At 47.3% G+C, this 24,337-nt stretch overlaps 3 protein-coding genes across 3 annotated transcripts; 1 reads left to right on the top strand and 2 right to left on the bottom strand.

Annotated features, from left to right (window-relative positions):
* The first annotated feature begins 1,021 nt into the window (after positions 1-1,021).
* Positions 1,022-3,367, top strand: LOC119324858 (zinc-finger homeodomain protein 7-like). The gene has a single exon (XM_037598626.1). The coding sequence runs from the start codon at positions 1,510-1,512 to the stop codon at positions 2,893-2,895; it is 1,386 nt and encodes a 461-aa protein (XP_037454523.1). The 5' UTR covers positions 1,022-1,509; the 3' UTR covers positions 2,896-3,367.
* Positions 3,368-4,858: 1,491 nt separating this feature from the next.
* Positions 4,859-9,072, bottom strand: LOC119323198 (ATPase family AAA domain-containing protein 3C-like). The gene is made up of 8 exons (XM_037596793.1): positions 8,733-9,072; positions 8,555-8,650; positions 7,965-8,075; positions 7,521-7,830; positions 7,194-7,284; positions 6,804-7,113; positions 6,010-6,158; positions 4,859-5,735 (listed from the first exon to the last, which is right to left on the bottom strand). The coding sequence occupies exons 1-8, from the start codon at positions 8,991-8,993 to the stop codon at positions 5,231-5,233; spliced, it is 1,833 nt and encodes a 610-aa protein (XP_037452690.1). The 5' UTR covers positions 8,994-9,072; the 3' UTR covers positions 4,859-5,230.
* Positions 9,073-20,009: 10,937 nt separating this feature from the next.
* LOC119324280 (chromatin modification-related protein MEAF6-like) lies at positions 20,010-24,268 on the bottom strand. The gene is made up of 6 exons (XM_037598046.1): positions 24,052-24,268; positions 21,466-21,566; positions 20,822-20,891; positions 20,674-20,701; positions 20,538-20,592; positions 20,010-20,438 (listed from the first exon to the last, which is right to left on the bottom strand). Exons 1-6 carry the CDS (start codon positions 24,211-24,213, stop codon positions 20,342-20,344), a joined length of 513 nt encoding a protein of 170 aa, XP_037453943.1. The 5' UTR covers positions 24,214-24,268; the 3' UTR covers positions 20,010-20,341.
* Positions 24,269-24,337: the final 69 nt, after the last annotated feature.

Below are 24,337 nucleotides of genomic sequence, written 5' to 3'. Positions count from 1 at the left end.
GAATTGAATGATCAAATTTTGCAAAAATAATAATGAGAGAGGACCCTACCGCCATAGTCCCTAGTGGTAGGTTTGTACACCCTGCCGGAAAACAATATGAAGTTTTGTATACACCACCGATGCCCACTACCGCCAAGCTCAATGACGGTAGGGTTGCATTGCCTACCGTATATTTTTTTTCCCTTCCTAGCAACAGTACCGGTTTTTGGTGGGAGGGGTTCCACCCTACTGCCAGACTCGTCGGCGGTATGGTTTACCTACATACCGCTCGTCTTGTTGGCGGTAGGCCGTTAACACATTAGCCCCATCCAATGGCCGTCGTTGACTGCCGTTAAACCTACCGCCAAGGACCCCCGTCGGTAGGCTGTGTATCCTACCGACATCCACCCCGGCGGTAGGAAAAGGGTGAGATCTTTTTTTTTTGAATTAGGTTCAATTTTGCTTAACTTTTTCAATTGGATCAAAACACTGAATTTGGGCGCTACAGGAGGCTGGCTCGGTTAAGATGGGCGGGGAGTGGGGAGACATGGGCGTACTTGGGGTCAATGGGGCAAGCAAATATGCCACGACGCGTGCAGTTATTGCGGTGGTCGATCGGTAGGTCACTCGGTGCAGGGCGAGAATTGGAGCGGGGCGCAATTAAGGAAGCTAGCTAGGGCACGCCATGCATAGAGACAGAACACGGCAGCACTGGCGGATTTGATCAGGGTTTGGGTTTTGGGTTTGGGTTTGGAGGAGGGAAAGGTGCGGTAGCAATGGCAGTGGCAATGGCATCATCCATGGTGCTGCAGTCTTCCCGTGGGAGCGCGGTGGTGAAACATGGCCCTGTCGGTGGGCAGCGCAGGGCATGGGCATGGGCTTCTTCCTCCCCTCCACTCCACTCTCTCTCTAAAATTCACCGGCTCACCGCTCCGTGGAGTGCACAGTGCAGTGGCGTAGTACCACGAGACGAGAGTAGACTGGTTCAAGCAAGCGGCACCCCACTCCCAGCCCCAGCAGCAGCGGCCACTTTCCCTCTCCCCGTCACCTCGCCTTTGCCCTGGCCCTCTTTCTCCCCCCTCCCTGGCCCGGCCCTGCTCGCCCTCGTTTCTTTCTTTTGAGAAGCTTGGATAGATAAGATGGCCTAGTGAGAGAGATAGTAGATACAGATAGATAGGATAGCTAGCTCTCTCCCAAGGAGACATTCCCCGCTTTATGGATGCCATGTGGTTACTGCCACCGTCCTTAATGACCATCGCTAACCAGCCATACCACCCTGTGGGTGTATCCCTCCTCCGTTAAGCTCAGCTCTTTCCCCCTTGAGGCCAACACCCCCCCTCCCAGCTCCACCACAAACCTAGCTACGACTATAAGGTTCCCACTTAGAACAAGTCACAACACAGCACGCCCCAACAACCCCACCGCCCAAGAACACACCACGGCAGGAAAGAGAAGAATCTCAGGCCCGTCCTAATCGCACCGGCGACAACGCGAGCGAGCTAGCTAGCTCCGGCGAGGCCGGAGACGTCCATGGAGTACAAGAGGTCATCGCATGTGGAGGAGGACGAGGAGCTGGAGGAGGAGGAAGAGGAGGAGGACGATGAGGAGGAGGAGGAGGAGGAAGAGGACGAGGAGGGGGCGATGAGGGACCGTCGGCACCAGCATCAGCATCCGCACCATCATCGCCATCACTACACCACGGCGCCGGCCACGGCCGCGCCCCCGCACCACCTGCACCTGCACGGCCAGGCTCCCCAGGTTCTTGGCTCGCCTGCCGCGGCTGCCTCCTCGCCCCCCTCCTTGATGGAGGCCGCCGCTTTCTCCAGGCCCCTCCTGCCTCCCAACTCCTCCCTCGTCTCCTCGCCGCCGCCTCCGCCGCAGGCGCCGCCCGGCTTCCTCTTGCCTCAGCACCAGCATCCCCACCGGAGAAGAGTCGACAGGGAGAGGGAGAAGGAGAGGACGCTGGAGGCGCCTGGGGAGGCCCACCGCCAGCAGCAGCAACCGCAGCCGCAGCACCAGCAGCGCCATCAGGAGCCGCAGCCGCAGCACCAACAGCGCCATCAGGAGCCGGCGAGAAATGGCGTGCTTGGTGGTGGCACCATGCCTCCCCCGCCGCCTACGCTTGCCATCATGACCGGCGGCGCCACAAGGGCGCCAGGCGAGCACGGTGGCGTCTCGGGGCCGGAGCCGCTGCCGTGGAGGTACAGGGAGTGCCTGCGCAACCACGCAGCGCGGATGGGCGCGCACGTGCTCGACGGCTGCGGCGAGTTCATGCCGTCCCCGGGCGACGGGCCCGCCGCGCTGGCCTGCGCCGCGTGCGGCTGCCACCGCAGCTTCCACCGCCGCGAGCCGGTGGTGATGGTCCCGTCGCCCTCGCCGTCGCCCGCGTCCGCCGTGGTGTCCCCCTCCGCGACCCCAGCCGGCGCCAACTCCCGGCTCATGCCGCTCCTCCTCGCCCCGCCGCACATGCAGCAGAAGCGCCCGCACGTCCCGGCGTCCCCGATGTCCGCGCCCGCCGCGCTGGCCGAGTCCTCGAGCGGGGAGCTCCGCGCCCCGCCGCCGCCCCCTCCGCCGCAGGCGCAGGCGGCCGTGGGTGGGTCGGCCTCCGCGCCTCCGGCGCCCAGCAAGAAGCGGTTCCGCACCAAGTTCACGCCGGAGCAGAAGGAGCGCATGCTGGAGTTCGCGCACCGCGTGGGCTGGCGCGTGCAGAAGCCCGACGGCGGCGTGGTAGACGCCTTCTGCGCCCAGGTCGGCGTGCCCCGCCGCGTCCTCAAGGTGTGGATGCACAACAACAAGCACCTCGCCAAGACCTCGGCCACGTCCCCGCAGCCGCTGCCGCCGCTCCACCACGACCCTAGTCCTCCCCACCACCAGCACCACCCAGCGCCGCCCCACCAGCAGCAGCACGGTGCATGAGCGAGCGAGCAGCAGCAGCAGCACAACGCTAGAGGATGCATTAGCCATTAGCATTTTTATCATTTCTCCCGTGTAATTCTCGTAACCTCATCGTTGTCAGGTGTTAACTCATGCGTCGGCAGTCACTTAATTAGGAGGGAGTAGACCAGTAATGTGAGGTAGCCTGAACCCCGAGGCATGCATGCATTCCTTGATTCCTTCTGCCTCTTGCTCATTGCTCTCATCTCATGGATAAATAACAATGGTTAGGTTAGCACGGTGAGAGACAACTGCTTCTTGCTTAGATCCCACTTCTACATTGAAGATTCTAGGGCCTATCTCTCTCTCCTCCCTCTGATAGTGCTGTGGTGCATGCGTGCCCGTGCTTGCTTGTATGTATGCAGCTGCAGGCTTGCAGCTGCAGTGGCATTTCTTGATGCAATTGCAACGGCACTGCCATTGCCAAATGCCAATGCACCCACCCTTCTTGGCCTGGGCACTCGTTGCTTTTTGACTTTGCTTTTCGGGCTTGTTGGATTCCCTTTGGCAGAGGGGCATTGTGTTGTGTTGTGGTGTGTGCGTCGCTGCTGCATGCATTGGGGTGAGGGAGGGGCCCTTTGCTTGCTTGCTTGCTTGGAATGTACTTAGGCGTGGGGGTTTGTCATTTGGTGTGCAAAGTACAATTAAGGAGGGGGTCATTACAGGAGGGCTTCTAAGCTCCTGCCCTAGCTTTCTGCCTTGATTGGGTGGGGGCCGCCGTTAACCCCCTTTCCTAAGTTGTCTTGGCAGCCTTTCCGGGGGGCAATTTTGTTTGAGCTGCTGCTGCTGCTGCTTCCATGGATGGCCTCCTGCCAAAGCTCTTGTGTTTTTTTTTCTTTGTTTTTTCTCCCTCTCTGATTTCCGGTGGTGGTGGTGGTGGTGGTGGTGTCAAGTTGTTGGACTTTGGCCAGAAGGCAGCGAGCAGCAGGCGCATGTGAGAGTGGACTGTGTGTGTCAGAAGCTGATCAAAGAGAAACGAGACCGGACCGGCCTGCGTTTTGAGTGTGTGTGTGTGTTGGGTGGATGGCAGCGCAAAGTGAATGATGATATGTACATTGTCGGCAAATTCAAGGCTTGCATCCGAAGCCCATCCAGCCCTGCAATCTGGTGCGATTTTGGCAATGACATTTCATCCCGTGGTTTGTTTTTTGCTTTGTTTTGTGGGTGCGGTCGCCAGCATGATGATGATACACGGGTTGTACATCTGCCTCCCCCATAGTCCTGATGAAAGGGCAGTTTCTTGTGTTTTCCAAGCGTCCTTTGGACATTTCAGAAGAAGAAGAAAAGCGTATTTTGGAAGGGAAAATGATTGGTCACGAGTTGAATTCCTGCACGAACGCTTGGTGATGCGGTTCTGGAACCTACAGAAAATTAATATGGTGGCATGGTATCGTAGCGAGAGGTTAAGCAGGTCGTGCCTTGCGCCATGACAGTGACTGGTGGAACTTCAATACCACCCCGAGATCTACAGGCGCCCTGTACTTGGCTATAGTTCAGCCTTGATGGTGGGTTACAGATGAGATTTACACAAGACTAGTTCTAGTGTGCTGTGCTGTTGCTAGAGGAGAAGAACAATGGGGGTACGTACCACCCCTAGAGGTGGGGAGGTGAGACCGGAAACGGAAACCACATCATTTATTATGTGAACATCATTGATGCTGATGCTGGGGGACCATGCTCCGGTGGCACTCTCGTGTCTTCTGTACACCTCCCCGTAGCTTTCATTTCCTTCTCAGCCCCATACAGTCGCTTCAGACACAATTACATGTTGATATGGCACACAGGTTTACCCGCTGTAAATCTTGAGCAGGAGAACTCTGGGTACACTGAGTTGGCATGAACGGCATTGAGTTTCTGAATTTCTGATGAAAGAAACTAGTGAACTGGAGACACCTTCAAAACAAGATAAACCCCAGAGAAGAGAACGGAATCCAACCCACACAGAAACAGCGTGGCAGTTCAACTGCACAATTTTAACAATTAGCACCGAAATATTATCCCCTCGTCTTTAATAGTGTGTGTAAAACAAGCTTACAGATTATTACGAAGGCCGACTGAACAGGTAAGAAACCTAGACGAGGCTATATCTCAGATCCTGTTAGAAAGCCTGAAGGACATACTCTACCTAAATTCGCCACAGGCAAGCACACATCCAACAAAATTGACAGAACCAACCCGTGACACACAAGATTTTCTGTCTCTACTGTAATTCGAAACCATGGCTGCTATCAGAAGTAGGTGGGAGGAGATTATATCTCAGTGCCATGCCTCAATCAATCCGGAATAATGCCACCTCCAGGTAAATCTACAACACCGCTCAAGCTGCAGCCTCGGAAGCAAGCTTCATGCGCTGCTGATGCTCGGCGATCTTGTATTCAACCACCTCGCTGAACAGCTGCGGATTCAATATGCAGTCAGGACTCCCGTATACAGCAGCCTGCACACTGGCCATCAGCTTCGCAATCTCTCTGCCGGAGAAGCCATCAATCTTGCGCGCAGCGTCCCTGAGGAGATCATCACTTATGTCCCGTACATGTATCTTCTTCGGCTGCTTCTTCAGCAGTGTGCTCCAAGGAGAACTCTTGTCATCGTCCTTGAGCATGTAGTTGTTCAAGTATAACTTGAGCAGCAGAAACCGCTCCTCTTCCCCAGGTAGGGGAAACTCGATAACTTCATCAATTCGGTCAGTAATAGCAGCATCAAGATCACCCGGTCGGTTAGTTGCAAGGACAAGAACAATGTCCCTTGATTGGTCACCAGTTCGAAATAATAGTGCATTGAGAGCACTCCTCTGAGCTTCACTCATATGTGTACTGTTACGCCTAGTGAATTAGAAGGAAAAACAAACAAATAGATTAACGAAATTGATGCGTATATATTACCCCCCCCCCCCACCCACCCACCCACACACACACCCCAATATAAAGTTTGGTTAGACCTAGTAGCTAAAAAACCTGATAAACAGAGTTTGGAATCACTTTTGGGCAACATAATTATACACCTCAATAAAAGGTTTAGATTTGATGAATTTACTAATTGTTATTCATATTATAGATAATTACAAGTAGTCAGAAAGTGATTGAGTTGTAAACTTACTCGCACAAGAATGCATCAGCCTCATCAATGAAAAGAAGCATGCCTTTTTGGGACTTCTTAGCCCAGTCGAAGATTTCATGGATCTTCGTAACAGCCTCTGATCCTAATGGTGCAACATCTCCTCCTGTCATCATTGCATAATCAAGGCCCTGTGAAGGGTACAACAGTGTGAGCATAAATATCTTCAATGTGAAAAGGAATTCCTACAAATCTCCCTACAAAACAGAAGTATCCCACTAGTAAAGTTATAACAGCCCCTAGCGTTAGAAAAGGGAACTTCATCGATTTCACTCTTTTGAACTTAAAAATTCAATACGAAAATGAAAGCATGAGCAGTATGGTTGCTGCATACTACGTCCAGGTTTACAAGGCTCATTTGTTTTTTCTTGAGTCAAACTTGTACAAATTTACCGAAAAAAGTATTAACAGCCACAAGTTCATATAAATACATATGGAAATATACTATCTAGTGGTACTGATTTGGTACTGTAGATGTTGATGTTTTTCTTGTTCAAATTTAAAAAGATTTGACTTAAGACAAAGCAAATGAGCCTTGCAAGCCCAGACACAGGTTCAATCTGAAAACATGTCTTCACAATAAATAAATAAAACTGACATATAGCTGAAGTTGAATGGCCAGGATTTCTTTGGTAACACATTTTAGTTAAATCTAAATTTACAATCAAGTTACACTCGGTCAGATTCTGAATATACTCAACAGTCCCACCAAAAAAGAGCATTGGCAACAAACAACCCCCTATTGATAGTGTGAGAAATTAAATGTATCAACTTACAGATTTGCGAGCCATTTCCCTGGCTACTAAAGTCTTGCCAGTCCCAGGATGTCCATAGAACAACATATTGCGGAATGGTGCATCATGAGATTTCGTATTTGCAGTTGCTCGTGCAAGATGTTCAATCCTCCGTTTAAGTGAAGGGTGAAGAATAACATTCTCAAAGGCCGCACCTCCCGACAGAGATGCAGAGCTAGGTTTAAGAGCCTTAAGACCTGGCAATGGAAACTTTCGCATTGATGATTCACGAATCAGTGAAGGCTGACCCAAAATTCTATTGACGTAACCCCATGTAACCCTGGCTCCTTCCCTGAATGAAAATCAAATAGAACCATCATATGTCCATATCATTGTTTGTGACAACAAAAATGATATGATCGCCAGACAAACCTAGTAGTATAAACTCCAGCAGCTAGTGCAGTGACTCCTCCAATACCCATTACTAACTTACTCCTATCAGTCAATAATGTTCTTAACCCACCTGCACTTCCACATGAGAAACTGGTATTAAAATTAGAGCAAAACCGGAACTAATCATGATTTTTTATTTATTTAAAAAATCGAAATCCATATCCATATCTCAAATCTAAAGCACAAATAAGAAAGGTCTCCGCCGAAAACAGACCATCCAGCTGTTTTAATGTGAAATTAGGAAGGAAGACATGGTACAATGTAGAAACATGACACTATTTAAGCAGAATAGCAGAGTATATAAACCTTCTATATGTTGAAAGGTGGTGTTTATTGCAGCAAGCCACTTCTCTTTTTCGCCATTCATGAGTTCCACAAGCATTCTTCTTTCGTAATCTTCTGTCAGCTTTGCTTCATGAGCTTTAGCTTTAGCATTAGAAATAGCATTCTCTTTGTTTGTCTCGCGATCATTTTTGGCCCTTTCTTTCAGAGTCTGTAGCTCTTGCTCTAAAATCTTCTGTTCTGTGGCACGCCTAGCTTGTTCTCTTTTTAAGGCACCAATCTCTTGCATCCTTACAAGTTCAGCGTCCCGTCGTCTTTCAGCTTCACGCTCTTCCTGTCAACATAGGTGCTTGATTAAATCATGTGTTGATGTTCTCCTTATAAACCCAATGCACCACAGGAAATAGCACCAACTTAACATAGATATAAACATTAACAAAGGTAGTTAGAGGGTAGAAGATTCAATACCTGTTTGCTTTTCTTAGCTAACTCATCCTCGTAGCGTAACCTTTGTGCCTCAATTTGTGATTGCTGTTTCAAATTTTCTCTATATTCTTCACCCATTTTCCGCTTCGCCTCCTGTCAGATAAGGGGCCGACACAAAAAATATGAGTGTATTGGCAGCAGCCATGTACAACGGCTCAATGCATCAACATAGTGAGACGCACAGATGAAATTTTATCCCACATAACGCATCTGTTCCAGTTTTAATTGGCATGAAGTTACAAATCGGTGAGTCCTTGCTATTCATGAAGATCGATGATGTGATTTGCTATGAATTATGACGTATACCACTTGAATGGTGAGATCCTAGATTTTTTATTCCAGACTAGAATGTTAACAGCTCTGCTTTCTTAAGCAGGTCTTGTTGTTGTTGCAGGAAGCTTTCTAAGCAAATTAATGGTTCTTCATTTCAAAGAAGTCGTGAACTCAAACACTACAGAAAGAGAATGCTCAAAAGGCGGATTAGGTAAAACAAATTCGAGTGGTCTAGCATTGGAATCGCGTGACATCGAGCAATTTTCGCATTAAAAGGGGAAAAGCCGCGAACAACTCACGATTTCCTTGACTTTCCAGTAGATATCGTGGTGGACCTTCTCCGCAGCCATCTCCGCGAGGCGCGTCTCCTCCTGGCTCTGCATCAGCCCAAACAGCTGCGGCCAAGCCCAACAACAGCAGGGGGCGTCAGAACGGGCAATAATCCGGGTAATAAGGGCAAGAGCGCGAGCAGCTTACCAGCTTGGCGTACCGGGAGCCATTGATCTGCCGCAGCGCGCGGGCCCCGCGCTCCAGCGCCTCGGGGTCGAACCCGCTGGAGCCGGAAGAGGCGGCGGCGGGGGCGGGGGCATCTGGAGGTGGAGGAGGAGGAGGAGCGGCGGGCTGGCGGCGGAAGGAGAAGATGCTATCCGCGTACGCGACTTCGCCGAGCGACGCCAATACCGCGGCCCCGGCGGCTACGGAGGCCGCCGCTTTCGCCGGCCGGAGTAGGCGGCGCATGGTGGGCGGGGGGCGCGAGGGTTTTCTCGGGGGTTTTGGCTAAGCGGCGACTGGAGAGAAATAGGAGAGGAGGACGGGATGGGAGAGAGCTCCCGTCGATGGGGGAGTTTTCCGGTAACCTTCTTTCTTGCTTTCCAAGCGAGAGTGCTGGATGGGCTTGTATTGGGCCTCGCCAGGTAGCATTCGGTTATATTCACTTTGGTTTGTGACGGCCCATATATCCTATTTGCCGCTCGTTGCGTCAAACTGCCGGGGCTTCGCACAAGCGAGCGACCGAGCAGCGACGCAACGGGCCGGCCTGTTTTAACCGTTCCAGCACTCCCGGTTTTGGGAACCTTCTAGAGGTTTCCAGCTGGTTTTTTCCGGTTTTGGGAACCTTCTAGAAGGTTCCTGAACCGGTTTTTTATTTTCCTTTCTTTTTCTATTTCAGTTTCTTTTTCTTTTCTTTTTTTCTTTTTTGTTTTTCAAGTTTATGTTTTCTCTCTCAAAAAAATGTTCGAGCTTTTACAAAAATGTTCAAAATTTGAAAAATGTTCGTGTTTTCAAATTTTGTTCATAAATTCAAAAACTGTATGCATTTATCAAAAAATGTTCAGAATTTTCAAAAAAAAATGTGTTAACAAAATTGTTCAGAATGTTTTCGTTCAAAATTTTGAAAACTTTTAAAAAAATGTTCGTGGTTTCAAAAAATGGTTCCGTTTCAAAAATTGTTTGCAATTTTCAAAAAATCTTTATGAATTTCTGAACATATTCGTTTTATATTTTCTTCATGTATTCAACTTTTGTTCACGTATTCAAAAAATGTTCAACTTTCAAATTTGTTTGGAATTTTTAAAATTGTTTCCTATTTCTAACTTTGGTCTAAAAATGTTCTTTTTCCTTTTCGGTTTCTTTTTTAGTTTCTTTTTTATTTTTCAATTTTTTTTGAAAAAAGTTCATGTTTCAAAAATTGTTCGTAACCTTAAAAAATTTGTTCCCACTTTCAAAAAACCTTATTTTTTTAAAAAAATGGCCGCATTTTCCAAATTGTTCATAAATTCAAAGAATGTTCGCATTTTAAACAAAATGTTGTGGGATTTAAAAAATGTTCGTATTTGCCTTTTTTTGTTTTCTTTTTTTCCATTTTCGTTTTTTCTGTTTCAAGTTTTTTGTATTTCTCTTTCCTTTTCTCTTTTTCTTTTTTATTTGTTTTGTATTTATTTTTCTATTTGCTTATTCTTTCTATTTTTATTTTCCATGATTCTAAAATTTGTTTGAAATTTCAAAAAATGTTCGGAAGTTAAAAAATAGTTCCTTTTTTAAAAATTTTGTTCAAAAGTTCCAAAAAAATCATGATTTTTTTTACCAATTGTTCGCATATTTTGTAAAAATGTTCACCTTTAATAAAATGTTCATCAACTTTAAAAAAATTCCTGTTTCGAAATATGTTCTGAATTTCTAAAAAAGTGTCCACCTTTCAAAATATGTTCATAACTCCAAAAAATGTTCTGCTTTTTAATTTTTGTGCACAAATTCCAATAATGATCATAACGTTCGCATTTTTATAAATTTTGTTTACAGTTTCAATTTTTGTTTACAGGTGCAAAACATGTGTCCTTTTTTTTCCAAAATGTTGTTTTACAATTGTTCATTTTTCGGACATTTGTTTATAAATCCCAAAATGTTCTTCTTTATAAATTTGTTCGCAAATATTCAAAAATTGTTCGTGTTTGTAAAAAAATTGGGATTGAAAAAATGTTCCCACTTTTCAAAATTTGTTCACAAATTAAAACATTCTTTCCGTTTTTAAATTATGTTACCTATCCAAAAATTGGGCAATTTTTTCAATACTTATTCGTGTATTACGAAAATTGTTCAGAATTTCTTTTGAAAGTATTCAGAGTTTTATTTGAATGTTCGAGAAAATGGAAAATATTTTGATATGTCGGTTTTGCTGGTGCTAAGAAACTTAGCGTTGCATTATTGACAGAAGCGGTGATCAGCTCGGGTGGTAATGTATTGTCTTTACTAGCATCGGGTCGTGAGTTCGAATCCTGTGTGAGGCGTCCTTGTTGTGCGTTGTTTTTTTCACCACCGGCTGCTTCTGCGTGGGCCGGCCCAGAGAAAGAGCACCCTGTGCGAAACCCCGCCAGTCTGCCGCAGAATGCGGCAGATAGGAGGTCCCGAGTTTTCCGGTAACCTTCTTTCTTGCTTTCCAAGCGAGAGTGCTGGATGGGCTTGTATTGGGCCTCGCCAGGTAGCATTCGGTTATATTCGCTTTGGTTTGTGACGGCCCATATATCATCTGGAGGAAAGATTCAAGCATCAAGCAAAACATAAAATATTAAGCCATTCTGCAACTTTTGATATGTGTAGGTTTAGCCATGAGTTTAGGAGCTCAAATTATGAAGCTCACAACTTAGCGAAGCATGCTTTATCTCTCGGGGGTGGCCGCCGTGTATGGTTAGGCCATCCCGGAGATCTTTCTTTCGTCCCTGTAAACATTGTGACGAATCAATAAAAAGCTTCGTGTGTTGTCTCAAAAAAAAAATCAAGCAAAACATAAATAAAGGAAACACATTTTTTTCTTTGAGGGGAAAAGCTACTACCGTGCTCGTGCTATACACTACCGCTTTGTTTGGATGTAGATATTGAAGGGCTTGGCATTGCATTGGCTCCAATGCCAAATATCTCAAGACATTGATATTGAGCTTCAATGCCAAATATAGTGTTTGGATGTTCATGTATTTAGCACCTGGAATTTAAGGGAGGCAACAATTCCAATTCTTGTCTGGATAGACAAAGAGAATATCTCACTTTTCATAACATTCATGATTAAACTGACCACTACTAGTACTACTAGACCTGCAACAAGACCAAGCTATTGTATTATACTTGCACTTATGCTGTTGCATATACTTTTGCACTACATTAGTTGCGTAATTGGTATAGTTACTGACTACTGTTGCCGTGATGGAAAAGAAGCAAATGGAGGTACACGTTGCTATGCAGTACTGGTGTTGGAGCGCTGACAACTGGAAGGCCAGGGACGAGCTGTACGCCTGCAGTTCGTGGACGAGCTTGGCGACGTCCCCGGCAACCTGGCCGGCGCCATCGGCGGCACATTGAGCAGGCTCGTCGACCGTACGAAGGAGTGTCTCCTGCTTGCCATCCGCACCGAGTGCTCACACCTCCATGCCAGGGTCGTTCGAGTGTCACAACACGCCGAGCTGAATGGGTTGGCAACTTGGCATTCTGCCGAGCAACTCAGGGGCATGGCATCGCAAGTGTCCTCCCACCTATGCAACGTACATGAACTAGACAGTGCCCTCGAAGACGTCGGTCATAGAGTCGCCGATGTCCATGGAGATGACCTTTCTCGAGTCGCTGCTGCATGGATCATGGGTCGGTCCTGGTGGCGAGGTACTCGTGCACGTCGTCGAGGCATCCGATGCACTCGCCGAGCGGGGGCTCAAGCAGTGCAAGGATGAGGAGGATCCTCAGATGGGCGAAGCACGGGTCGAGCAGCAGGAGCTCCCACACCGCCGAAGTTGGAGAGGGCAGCGGGTTAGGGACGCAGCCGCAGGGGATGCCCGGAGTTGGAGAGGACGGCGGGGTTCTCGTTCCAGCCATGAGTCCCGTCTCCTTTTCGCTTTCGGTGCCTGCCCAAGCGGTAAGTGAGGTGCGGTGGGAGGCGTGGACCGAATACCGCGGAAAACCGAGCGTGGGGGCTGCGAATTCGCAGAGCGACGCTTCAGTGTTGGAAAAGCTGGTCCGATATTGAGGTTCGATTCCACGCGCGAATATCTCGACCATCCAAACAGCGGCTTTCGGGCTAGGCAAATGCCAAATACCGATTCGAGACCTGAATATCTACATCCAAACATACTGTACGGGAAATTGGGATGGGGATATAACCAGAGATAATTTCATCTCGGTGGATGTTCAAAGGATTCTGAGAATACCACTAAGTGCAAACATGACTAATGATTTTGTTGCTTGGCATAACACAGAATCTTATAATTTTTCGGTTAGTCATCATACTACACTGAATGGAGGCATCAGTTTGTCGGGCGCCTCAAAGGTTCAGATGATGGTCCTTCCACTAGCAATCATGTCCGGGAAATCCTTTGGAAACTCAAGGTTCCGAGTAAAATCAAAATTTTCGGTTTGAAGGCTCTGCATGGGATCATACCATGCTTTTCGGTGCTAGCAAATCGACACATTCCTGTTCTGTATAGTGTGCTACTTGCCAGAGGGGTGCGGAGGATATCCGCCATCTAATGTGTTCACATGCACAAGAGCTAGAGAAGTTTGGAGAGCTCTGGGGCTGAAGGAGGTGATTGATCAAGCACTTGAAACTGATAGATCTGGCGGCATCGTGTTTGAAAACTTACTCAGGGACCAACGCCGACGGTCACCAACTATTCAACATTAAGGGTGTGCAAGTAAAAGAAAAACATTAAGGGTGTGTTTGGTTGTTTGTAGTCATTTTGGCCTCCTTGCATTTGTGGTCCCATAGGGCCTGGTTGATGTAGTACTTCCTCTATTTCTAAATATAAGTTTTTTAAGGGATTTCAATATGGACTAAACATGGATGTATATAGACATATTTTAGAGTGTAGATTCACTCATTTTGCTCCGTACGTAGTCCATAGTGGAATCTCGAAAAAGACATATATTTAAGAATGGAGGGAGTACATGCTATAAACCATGTTTAGCATTTAGTTTGGATGCATGTATTGCATTATGAAGTCATCTGATACATGATGTTTGGTTGACTGTGCTTGAGGGTTATGGATGTGAACATGCAAAAACATGGCGTTTGGTTGCCCTCGGCCTAAATTTATGGTCACCCCTTCTCATTAGTGGTGATCTTATCACACATTGGATGGCCCTTTGCGTCCTTGACGCAAAGACCAATTGCAATGAAGAAGCTAAGCAACGTATGAACAACATGTTTTATGAATAATTTACAAAGAGGTAAAAACGAAATGCAACCGAGGAGCTTGGTCAACTATTTGCAGGATATTTTTTCCGTGTCACTCCCTCCGTTCCTAAATATAAGACCTTTTCGAGATTCCACTATGAACTACATACGGAGCAAAATGAGTGAATCTACACTCTAAAATATGTCTATATACATGAGTATTTAACCAAAAACTACCACAATTCACGGAACCGTGACGAAAAACTACCACTTTACGATTTTGTCTCGAAAACTACCACTTTTTTCCTAATCCGTGGCAAAAAACTATCAAGTCGCGAAATCGCTCGCTTAGCCCGTGCTAAGCACAAATCTGACCGCTTGGGCCCACCTGTCAGCATCAATCTTCTTCCTCCTCTCTCTCTCATTTCCACGAACACCTTAAGTGCACTCCGCCGCTCTGCCCCCGCCGGCCGGCGAGTCCCACCACCTGCGCTGCCGCCCTCGTCGAGGAAGCCGTGCTTGAGCGCGAAGGCGTGGGCCTCGCGGCCGAGGCGGCGGCCGTCGTCGCCGGCGAGGTGGGAGCAGGCGAGGAGCACGCTGACGAGGGTGAAGGAGCTGACGTCGTGGCGGGCCTCGGCGAGCATGCCGCGGAGGGCGTCGAGCGCGCGCTCCCACTGCCAGAACAGGCAGAGCGCGGAGATGAGCGAGTTGTAGGACACGGCGTCGCGGAGCTCCGGCGGCGTGGCGGCGAAGAGCGTGAGGGCCCCGTCGAGGTCGCCGCAACGCGCGTAGGCGGTGAGGAGCGCGTTGCCGACGGCGGGGGTGGGCCGGTGGATGAGCGCGCGGCGGAGGGCGGCCGCGTGGAGCGCGCGCGCGGCCCGGCCGTCCCGGAGCGCGGCCGCGGACTTGATGGCCGGCGGGAGCGCGAAGTGGTCGAGCTGGGCGGAGGAGGCCGAGAGGGAGGAGAGCGCTCGGAGGGCGGCGGCGTGGTTCCCCGCGGCGGTGAGGGAGCGGATGGTGGCGGAGGTGGTGGGACGCTGGATCCTCATTATCCTAGGACGGAGGGCAGCGCAGGTGGTGGGACTCGCCGGCCGGCGGGGGCAGAGCGGCGGAGTGCACTTAAGGTGTTCGTGGAAATGAGAGAGAGAGAGAGGAGGAAGAAGATTGATGCTGACAGGTGGGCCCAAGCGGTCAGATTTGTGCTTAGCACGGGCTAAGCGAGCGATTTCGCGACTTGGTAGTTTTTTGCCACGGATTAGGAAAAAAGTGGTAGTTTTCGGGACAAAATCGTAAAGTGGTAGTTTTTCGTCACGGTTCCGTGAATTGTGGTAGTTTTTGATTAAATACTCCTATATACATCCATACGTAGTACATAGTGGAATATCTAAAAAGTCTTATATTTAGAAACAGAGGGAATATATGCAAATGACTATTTCATACTGCGTATGTATTTGTCTTGCATTTAACTCTTAAGTTTTTTCATTACACCGTTGGCGCAAAAAACAAATGACATTGATGCGCCTTATGACAGAATACATATGAACTATACATGCAACATGCATTCTTACACGGGAGCAATGTAAACAAAAGTAGTGTCGTAAAAGCTAACATATCCCATCACATTGGCAAAATAACCAGCAACAGGAGCCTGGGACATAGCCCAGTCCTCACCCATGTCCATTCCTTTTATAATTATCGTGTATATAAAGCACATGTATTTATGCATAAACATCGTAAATCTTAGGTTGTTCATACATATACCAACTACACTTTGGCGCAAAGACCAATTACAACCAAGAAATCAACTAAGAGGCTAGATGAAACATTTGAAGAAATCTTGTTGTGTTATTATACACCCATCCTTTTTTTGCCAATGTTTATAACTACAGTTAGGTGAACAATTGAAGGGTATTTTTCTTATGTTTCTGTATTTGTGTTGTGTCAGTAACAACAAGCAATGATAAACGTGTCTTCTCACATTAACTAATGTGTGAGCAAGGATAAAGATTCCATATTAAGCAAATTAATGTCGGGTCATTCGCCTCACGTTGATGCTATCAATTGTGAGCCGCTCTAGGGAGAACCCGAGTGATTATTTTGGGGTTGATCTCCACGTATTAACTAGACCCAAATTTTTTGAGGGGCTAACTAGCCTTTAATTAATTAGGGCATTAGTCTTTTAACTGATGTAAATGGATGAAACTTCTTAGGGGGAGGGGGTGTACCTTAAATATCAATTGATGCATTCTGTTCTACAATTTTGGTTTATCCAAACTTAATAGATTGCGTGTTAGATGCTTGGCAAAATTCATCCACTACCTAACAAATTTCTTACGAAACAAGAATTATTACTCCCTTCCCTTCCCTAGAATATTATCGAGTTAGTTATGCTGCTAGCTAGAGTTTGAATCTTCCTAATATGTGGTTGCAACTTTACAAGTAATCTAGGGAAGGGATTGAATAGACTACTTTTCCTGTTTCTTTTAGTCTTACTTCCTTGTACATATTTTTGCCCAGTATAATAGAAAATTGCCATAGAGCAATTGTTCTATGGTTTGTGCTTAAAATAAACTTAACAAGTAATTCACGTTGATCAAAATTCTCAAAACTTGAACACTCTGCCCTCCAAATAGTGGGATGAATGGAGAACTGAAAAATACTTCTATTAAGTTTTGTCACTGCACATGTTTCTAATTTTGCATCTGTGCTGAATGAACCGCAATACACTTTACCCTAGGGTACCACCTAATTGACCCGCAACAGAAAAGAATGCACCGAATTCATGAAACTTACATATATTGCTGAAATTGCAAAGTTGAAAATACTAGTATGGGAGAACCACATCTGTATGATTATCCAGTTCTAACTATTGATTGTGTAAGAGAAGGAACAACATATTTCCATCGATTTTACAAAGATCACCCATCATAATACCAAAGCATTAACAAAATCAATTGTGAGAAGGAATGGCGTGGTCTAACTCTCTAACATGTTTTAACAATTAAACTACCAAGTGTTCATGCAAAACTTCTGAATTATATGTAATCACTTATCCTTTTTTATCTTTCATATCTCACATATTGCGAGTCTAACTACTCTTCTTCTTTTTGCGGGTGAACTACCGTTCTTCACTATATGAACATTGATTCTATACATTGTTATGAATTTCCACAACACCCCGCGGGGAATTATCTAGTTGGACAAAGAGACGGTCCCGTGATTGGCTAGAACTGCCATCCATCCAGGGCTTGATGAGTCAAGAGCAGAAGAATAACTTTGATAAAGGCTACAATCGTCTGCAAGGCATGATCCATATTCCATGGGGGAACTCACGTGGACAGGAAAGCACTGCTGGGAGCCCCCAGCAGATCTGTGTCCCCTGGCTGGTCTTTTTAAAAGACCGCCCGGACCGCGAGCTGCCACATCTAGCGCATTGAGCGGTGGAGCGACGCCTCCGCCATTGCAATGGAGGTCTTTGCAGATTTGTTTTTGCAACATAAGTACCGTTGCGGATTTCTTTACAACAAAGGTCTTGTTTTGTAGTTTCTTTTTTGCAACAAAGATCATGTTGCAAACAAAAAATTTGCAACATAAATCATGTTGCAGGAACCATTGCGGCGGCGGTATCCGGTTGCGACTGAGCTTGCTCCTCCAGGACGGTGGCGACGTGGAACAGCTGGTGCGACTCTGGCGGCGGCGTGCCTCGCAGAGGCGGGTGATGCAGTCTGGCGGCTTCTAGCACCTGCGCGGCTGGCACCTAGCACTCCGGTGGCCGTCTCCTCTCCTCTTAGCCGCGTGAAGAACGAGATAAGAAAAGGAAAGAGACGACGGGGAAGAAGAGGAGTGGAGGAGGGACATCGGTAAAAAGAGACAAGGCTGGAGAGGAGCTCTGGGCGGCCACGGGGGGCAGGCGTCGGGAGGCGGTGGACGAAACGGTGCGATCCGTCTGGTGATTAGAAGAGTTTTTATTTTTTTTGGTTCATAAAACTTGTTTTTATGGGATGAGCCGACCCTAAAACCCCCGTCACGTTGCCCCCCGGAATCCCGTCGTCCCCAGATCCCAAATCCAAGTGAAGCTCCGGGTGGGTCTTCCCCGATCAGATTGATCCGTCGAACCGGACCCCATGGCCGGCGCGGCCTTCCTCGGGAGCCGCGAGGGCCACGACACCCCAAGCACCGTCCTGCTCGACCTCTTCGGCTACGTCGGCCCCAGCCGCAGCGCCACCACCGCCACGTCCAAGACGAGCGCCGGCCTGCCCATCGCGGTGACCTTCTGCGCCCTCCGTCCGCCAGTCCTCTCGTACTTCTCCGTCGACTGCGCCGCGTGCCCGGAACCCAAGTCCCTACCCCTGGCGCCCCAGGTCATCGCCGCGGACGCCGACCTCGTCCTCCTCCGCGTCCCCGTCGACCGGTCGGCCAGGTTCAGCGTCAGGTTTTGCGACTACTTCGTCTACACGGCGCACTCCCGACGCCCAAGGCTGGACCTGCTCCCGACGTCCGCTCCCCATCGCTTTGCATTTCAAGACCGGGAGATGGCCATACTGAGCTGCGGCGACGGCAGTTACGCCGTAGCCGCCCTCCAAACCCTCGGCAAGTTCACCTTCACGCTTCACCTGTACCGCTCTGGGCCCGACGGCGAGCAAGGGGCTTGGACGTCCAAGGTCGTTGAGGTGGAGGAGCCGCTGAGGGACAAGGTGTGCCCGACGACCCCTCCCTCGTCGCCGGGGCTCTTCCACCACCATACAAACAGCGTGATCACGCTCGGCGGCGCCAAAGGCACCGTCGGCTGGGTGGATCTCTGGCGAGGCATCGTCCTCTGCGACGTGCTCGAGGAGAGCCCCAAGCTCCGCGACATGCCGCTGCCATTGCCCTCCAAGGGCAACCGGAACGTGTACCTCGACGGCTGCCCCTACTACTCTCGCAGCCTCGTCGTCAACCAGAGCAAGGACACCATCAAGTACGTGGAGATGGAGATCTACCAAGCCAAACCGCTCACGCCCGAGGACAAGGCATATCATGAATGGCTGAGCCAGCAAGAATGCCCGATGTACTTCTTGATCCCTAGCCCCTGGAAGGCCACCACGTGGAGCATGCCGGTCCCGGTCACCTCGTGGGAGGGCTGGCAGCCTCGATGCTCCGCCCGCTCGGCGGAAATCGACATCCCTCCCGACGTCGCCATGCGTTATAAGCGGCTGCGCACAGACAAGGAGGGGGGAACCTTGTCCTCCCTGCGACGCCTGCGCATGTCTTACCCCACCATGAGCGTCGCCGATGATGATGATGATGTCGTCTACATTTCTGCGAGGGAGGGCACCGATATGTCGACGGTGCTCGCCGTTGACATGAGGATGCAGACTCTGCGTGGAGTTGCCAAGCTACCAGACCACCACCACGGTTTTTTGCGCTGCTTCTTTGCTACCGGGATCTCCAAACATCTCAACACTACTGGCAGTACAAGTGAGGAATCCCTTGAGCAGACTCAGGCGCAAGATGCAAATGTTTGTCATCAAGTGCATGAGTTTGCTTGATTGAAGGTGTTTATGCAGTTAGACCGCTGACCTGTGTGCAAGCTGGGCTGGATGCAGAGGGTCAACCCTGAATATATTTATGTTCTGCCCATGTACCATGCGTCTTTAATTTGCTCAGATTATGAGTATGTTTTTAGCTTGTCTTTGTTTTACAGATGAAATAAAACAAAATTGGCATGAGCCTGCACTCCCTTTTCTGCAAGCCTTTAATCCCATGAACTAGCTGGACTGCCTAATCGCTCTCTGGTCTGGATAACACTCCGTTGATGCTGGACTTAGTTCCAGGGTCACCCAGCAGCATGTCCAAATCATGAATTCCTTCAAAAACACAATGAAACAATTTGTCCAAAACACCATTTTGAACACAATTCAGATCCCAACATAATATAGAACATATACAAAATAGTTCAAACACAATCGTCAACACAACCATGCTGCCACGGCAATTGAAAATATGTACGTATACGTCAAAGAAAACCTGTCATTGCAATGTTTTATAAGCGTGTATCGACTCCATCCTTTTTACCCTTATTAATAACTTGATCCACACCACAAAAAGAATGATCCAGACCAGGGATGTCATCACCGAGAACCAGGGCAAGTTAATTCGCTCAGCCAATGAGAGTTTAAAACAAGTTATTAGTTTACAAGAAACAGAATGATGTCCACACAACTTTTCATGTCTAATTAACTTGCTGCTACCTTATATGTTACAAAGGGCAAAACGAAGAAAAAAAAAGGCGAAGACGCACGCCCAAGCAAGCAGATGAGCTGGGAGCCTAAAATACAGGAGATTCCTCGGCGCTGGTTTGGATTTGCAAGAGAACATGGCTAAAGCCTAAAGGCAACAACACATAAAGACAGAACTAGATGCAGCCACAAAGTTAAAAGATGCCTGAAACATGCGAGGGTTAGTAGTCATCTTCGTCGTCCAAGTCTGGATCGTTCGATGGACGTATTCTCTTGCCATCTCTCCCTCCAGGACGCCCTCCCTTCTTTGGTTTCCCTCTGCCGAAAGAATATACGAGATATCAGAAAAACAGGCAAACTGCTTTTGTTAATCACTGCACGGGCCAAAGTTTTTAGGCAGAGCTATCTGAAACTTACTGGCCATTAGCTGGAGTGCTTGCACCCTTTGAACGACCTGCATATTCTCTTGCCTCTGCCAGGATGGCGCAAGTATTCAATTCAGTTTATTATCTGCTGCTGGTTTCAACAGAAAACAGAAACAAGTAAAGCTTACCATCTCGTGCAGCCAGCTGCTCTTCAACCTGGAAATTATATAGAAGAATAACGTTCAACATCAGCGAATTCATTAATTTGAATAGGGAAAGGAAGTAATAAGTAGGAAGGCTAGTGCTTTTCAGTGGTACTGGCACTATTGCTCATACCGCTGGAGAAGTAACTGATGACAGAGAGAATAGTCTCTCATCAACCTGAAACTTCCTGGACCGCTTGAGGCTGAAACGTGTCAAGCACATGCCATCATGAGTATTCCATCTATGTGAGATCTAGTGTCTCTATTGCTTGAAAAAATAAAACATAAATGCATGCTAAATACATATTGCTTCTGCAGAATAGTGACATACAACTAGTTCCACATAGTCAACCGGTTGCCATCAACCAGAAAAAGATTATGTTCAATATAAAGTACTGACGCAGCAAAGAAAGAAACTGACTTAAGTCTATAATATCATAGAACACTGGCATACTTATTTTTTCAGGGTTATTCATCCCTGATGTATATCTAGCACTATTGATCATTGACCCAATTGTTAGCTAATTATTATGTATGGTCAGTGGCATAGTAGGTATACAAAGCCAGGTCAGATACCGTAACCCAATCAATATAGCTCATGGTAATAATAAAACAGAGACTCTAAGCAAAATCTGAGACCTGAGTTCTGATAAATATAAATGGTAATCAAAGAACATGATAATAGAAAAGGATGGACAAATGACGTTCTCCATACAGAGAAGACCCCCTAACAGTTGACAGATTTATTCAAATATAAATAATAGAAAGGTCTCTTACTTAGCAGTGTTTTTTGACGATGACAAGAATGATTCAAAACCCTTCAGCACGCTTCCGAACTGATTAGATTCTTGTAGGTAGGTGGTCTCCATATCATAAACCTGGTTGGATAATAGTAGATATTAATACAAGCTATAGATTGCCAAAAATGGTTTCTAAGACATGCGTGGACAGTAAGAAAAATTGACTTATACGCACATGGCCAATGGATAACTGATGTTTTTCCTCGTCAGTTATAAGATAGATTGGCACCTAAAAGAAGTTACTAATGTACTCCCTAAAGTTAGTACAAAGTTGAGACACTTATTTTGGGACGGAGGGAGTAATAATAAAGAAAAAGAGGACACCATAAAATAGAGTAAGACTAGTATAGGATCTGCACTTGGCGTGAGATCGTGCAATCCAGCCATATCAACCGTTCGATTTTTAAGGCAAGGTACAGATTAAGCAAGAACGGAAGGGCTTAATAACTTTGTGCAAAGCCCCTGCTATCATCTCATAATGCTGCATGTGATCCACCCACCGTCAGCCATCACCGACATGTCCAAACTGCACTTGGTAGTCCGAAAGTACTGAAGACGAGGTTCCTGCCATGAATGCATACAGTAATTGCAGAATGGGTTTTCTCCCACGAATGCATACATATTTCTAGGCCTGAGTTTTCCCAGCGCACACGAACAGATGAACACATGCAATTTGTTGGATACAAAAATTCCACCATACAAAGTTAAATAACTAACAAACTGAAAAATAACAGCATTTACGATTATGAATAAGGTTCTGTACAAATATCATGAACAGCAAAGTCGAACCACCATTCGAATTTTAAAACCCGATCCTAACATCCAGATCATGAACAAACACTATAAAAATACATGAACAAAAAATACCAACAATTCATGATCTCCCATGAACTAAAAATCGATTTTCCACCCTGCTGAACCTTCAGTCTCGCACCCCAGATCAGAACAAGAAACTTCACCTAGATACGAATCTAGGACGGGGATCAAGGAAGATGCAACCACCGAAGGGTCACACTCGGGCAGCGGACATATTCGGCCGAAGGGGTTGCGTGCATAGGGGCGTTCACGGTCGTTTGGAAGAACAAGTGACAGCAGTGCACGAGAAGCCGGCGGTAGACCTCGTCATGGCAGGATATGGCAGTGTCACGTCATGGGGCTGGCGGAACAGCCAACGGCGAGGCTCGGGAAGGCCAGATCTGGTGGTTCTGAGGCTCAGAGAGGTTCGGTGAGGTTGGCGGCGCGCTCCAGCAACCCTCGCTGATGCATGAGAGATGGGATTACATTTGGGCTGGAACGAGGGGCTTCGTGTGAAGTCGTGTGAAGAGTTAGGCCTGCAATACTTGGTACCTCAAGGATTTTTGTGCAAATGTCTTGCATCTTTTTACTTGATTCGATCTGTGAGTTTCCCTGTCTAGTGAGACAACAGATATAGAGGACTAGCTCTTTTGGCAAAAGTATACATTGGCGTTACTAGGAAATGTGCCGTCTAAGCAGGAAAATGATTCTGCTCGACCTGTCGAGCGGATGTGTGGCTGCTGATGCTGATTTCATCTGACCATCCAACGTTAACATGAACATGTTATGTACAGCAGACGCGGCCACATGGAATATTTACAGCAAGTTACGAACTGGTGTCAGCGCACAAATCATAGCACACACTTTAGGGATGCCAAAAAACAATATAGTAATTAAATTACCGGGATGCTACCGCTGGTTATTACTCCACTTGTAGCACTTGTCTAACTTGTATATGAACACTGGAATGTATTGAAAGACTAGAAATAAAACCAATATGCATTGGTCACTTTTTCGATTATACACACTGTCCATTCTACTAGACCAATTGTTCCGATGGTTCAGTAATTTTGGATGAAATGACAGGATTTAGCATTATGAATATAAGGTCAGACATTTTTTGCTACTCTAGAACCTTAAGAAAGCTTTATAAGAGAATATACTAGAATATAGCTCAAAATGTTCTTATGGCTATAGTATAAGTGGATGTATTATTACTATGATTTATTTCTTACAGACAGGGCAATAACTGCAACACTGAGGCTTGATTAAAATTATAAAACCTTTAACCGGCTATTTTGAGCATCAGATTGTTCCATATGATTGACATCATAGAAATCAGTTTTCACACCCGCAATTGGTTGATCAAATGAAGTAAGTAAGCAATAATCTTTTGCTAAAATAATGGAAGCAGCAAATTTGTTGTCAAACTCCCTGCATCCAAAATTTAATTCAATCACGGAACTTCAGTTTGACACAATAGGACTTCCCCCAAATTGCGCTAACTATTCACTCCACGGAATAACACGTTGTGGTTTCAGACACAATAGGTTCAGACGTCTGTCTTTCAGACTTGTATTGTTCTGGTTGACTAAATAAGGTGAATTCATGTTGCTTTCATGCGTAGACTAGCAGATGTTTCATGGACCTGAATTTGAAATCTTACGCGGCAGAAAGCCTCCCAAAGGAAGGAATGCAGGAGATGCAAATTCTAAAAACAGAGGAGGCCTCCCGAAAGAGGGACAGCAGGGGCTGGAGGAGACCTAACCTGCCGCTCGATGGAGCGGACCTCCTCCTGGAGCTTGGCGCGCTTGCCCATCAGGGCCGAGAGCATCGCCGTGGGGTTCGGCGCCGCCGCCGCCGCGGCCGCCGACGGCGCGGAGCCCGACGCGGCCTTGTGCGACCCCCCTCCTCCGCCCCCTGAGTCCATCGCGGTTCTAGGGCTCGAGCTTTGTGTTTTGGTTTTGGCCTTTTGGTGGGGGCGTCTTTGCAAGTTTGTATCGTTCGCCGACGATTTTGCCAATCCGGCTACGCCCCCCTTCGTTTTTCAACGT

The sequence above is a fragment of the Triticum dicoccoides genome, chromosome 6B, assembly GCF_002162155.2.
Source record: "Triticum dicoccoides isolate Atlit2015 ecotype Zavitan chromosome 6B, WEW_v2.0, whole genome shotgun sequence".
Lineage (NCBI taxonomy): Eukaryota > Viridiplantae > Streptophyta > Magnoliopsida > Poales > Poaceae > Triticum > Triticum dicoccoides.
This window is presented reverse-complemented; position numbering and strand designations above follow the sequence as displayed.

Coding starts and splice junctions, on each gene's coding strand:
- LOC119323198 (XM_037596793.1), bottom strand. CDS start 8,993: ATGCGCCGCCTACTCCGGCCGGCGAAAGCGGCGGCCTCCGTAGCCGCC. Junction 8,076..8,554: donor ACTGGAAAGTCAAGGAAATC/GTGAGTTGTTCG, acceptor CTTATCTGACAG/GAGGCGAAGCGGAAAATGGG. Junction 5,736..6,009: donor GCTGATGCATTCTTGTGCGA/GTAAGTTTACAA, acceptor CTAATTCACTAG/GCGTAACAGTACACATATGA.
- LOC119324280 (XM_037598046.1), bottom strand. CDS start 24,213: ATGGACTCAGGGGGCGGAGGAGGGGGGTCGCACAAGGCCGCGTCGGGC. Junction 21,567..24,051: donor TCCGCTCCATCGAGCGGCAG/GTTAGGTCTCCT, acceptor TTATCCAACCAG/GTTTATGATATGGAGACCAC. Junction 20,593..20,673: donor GCAGCTGGCTGCACGAGATG/GTAAGCTTTACT, acceptor CCATCCTGGCAG/AGGCAAGAGAATATGCAGGT.
- LOC119324858 (XM_037598626.1), top strand. CDS start 1,510: ATGGAGTACAAGAGGTCATCGCATGTGGAGGAGGACGAGGAGCTGGAG.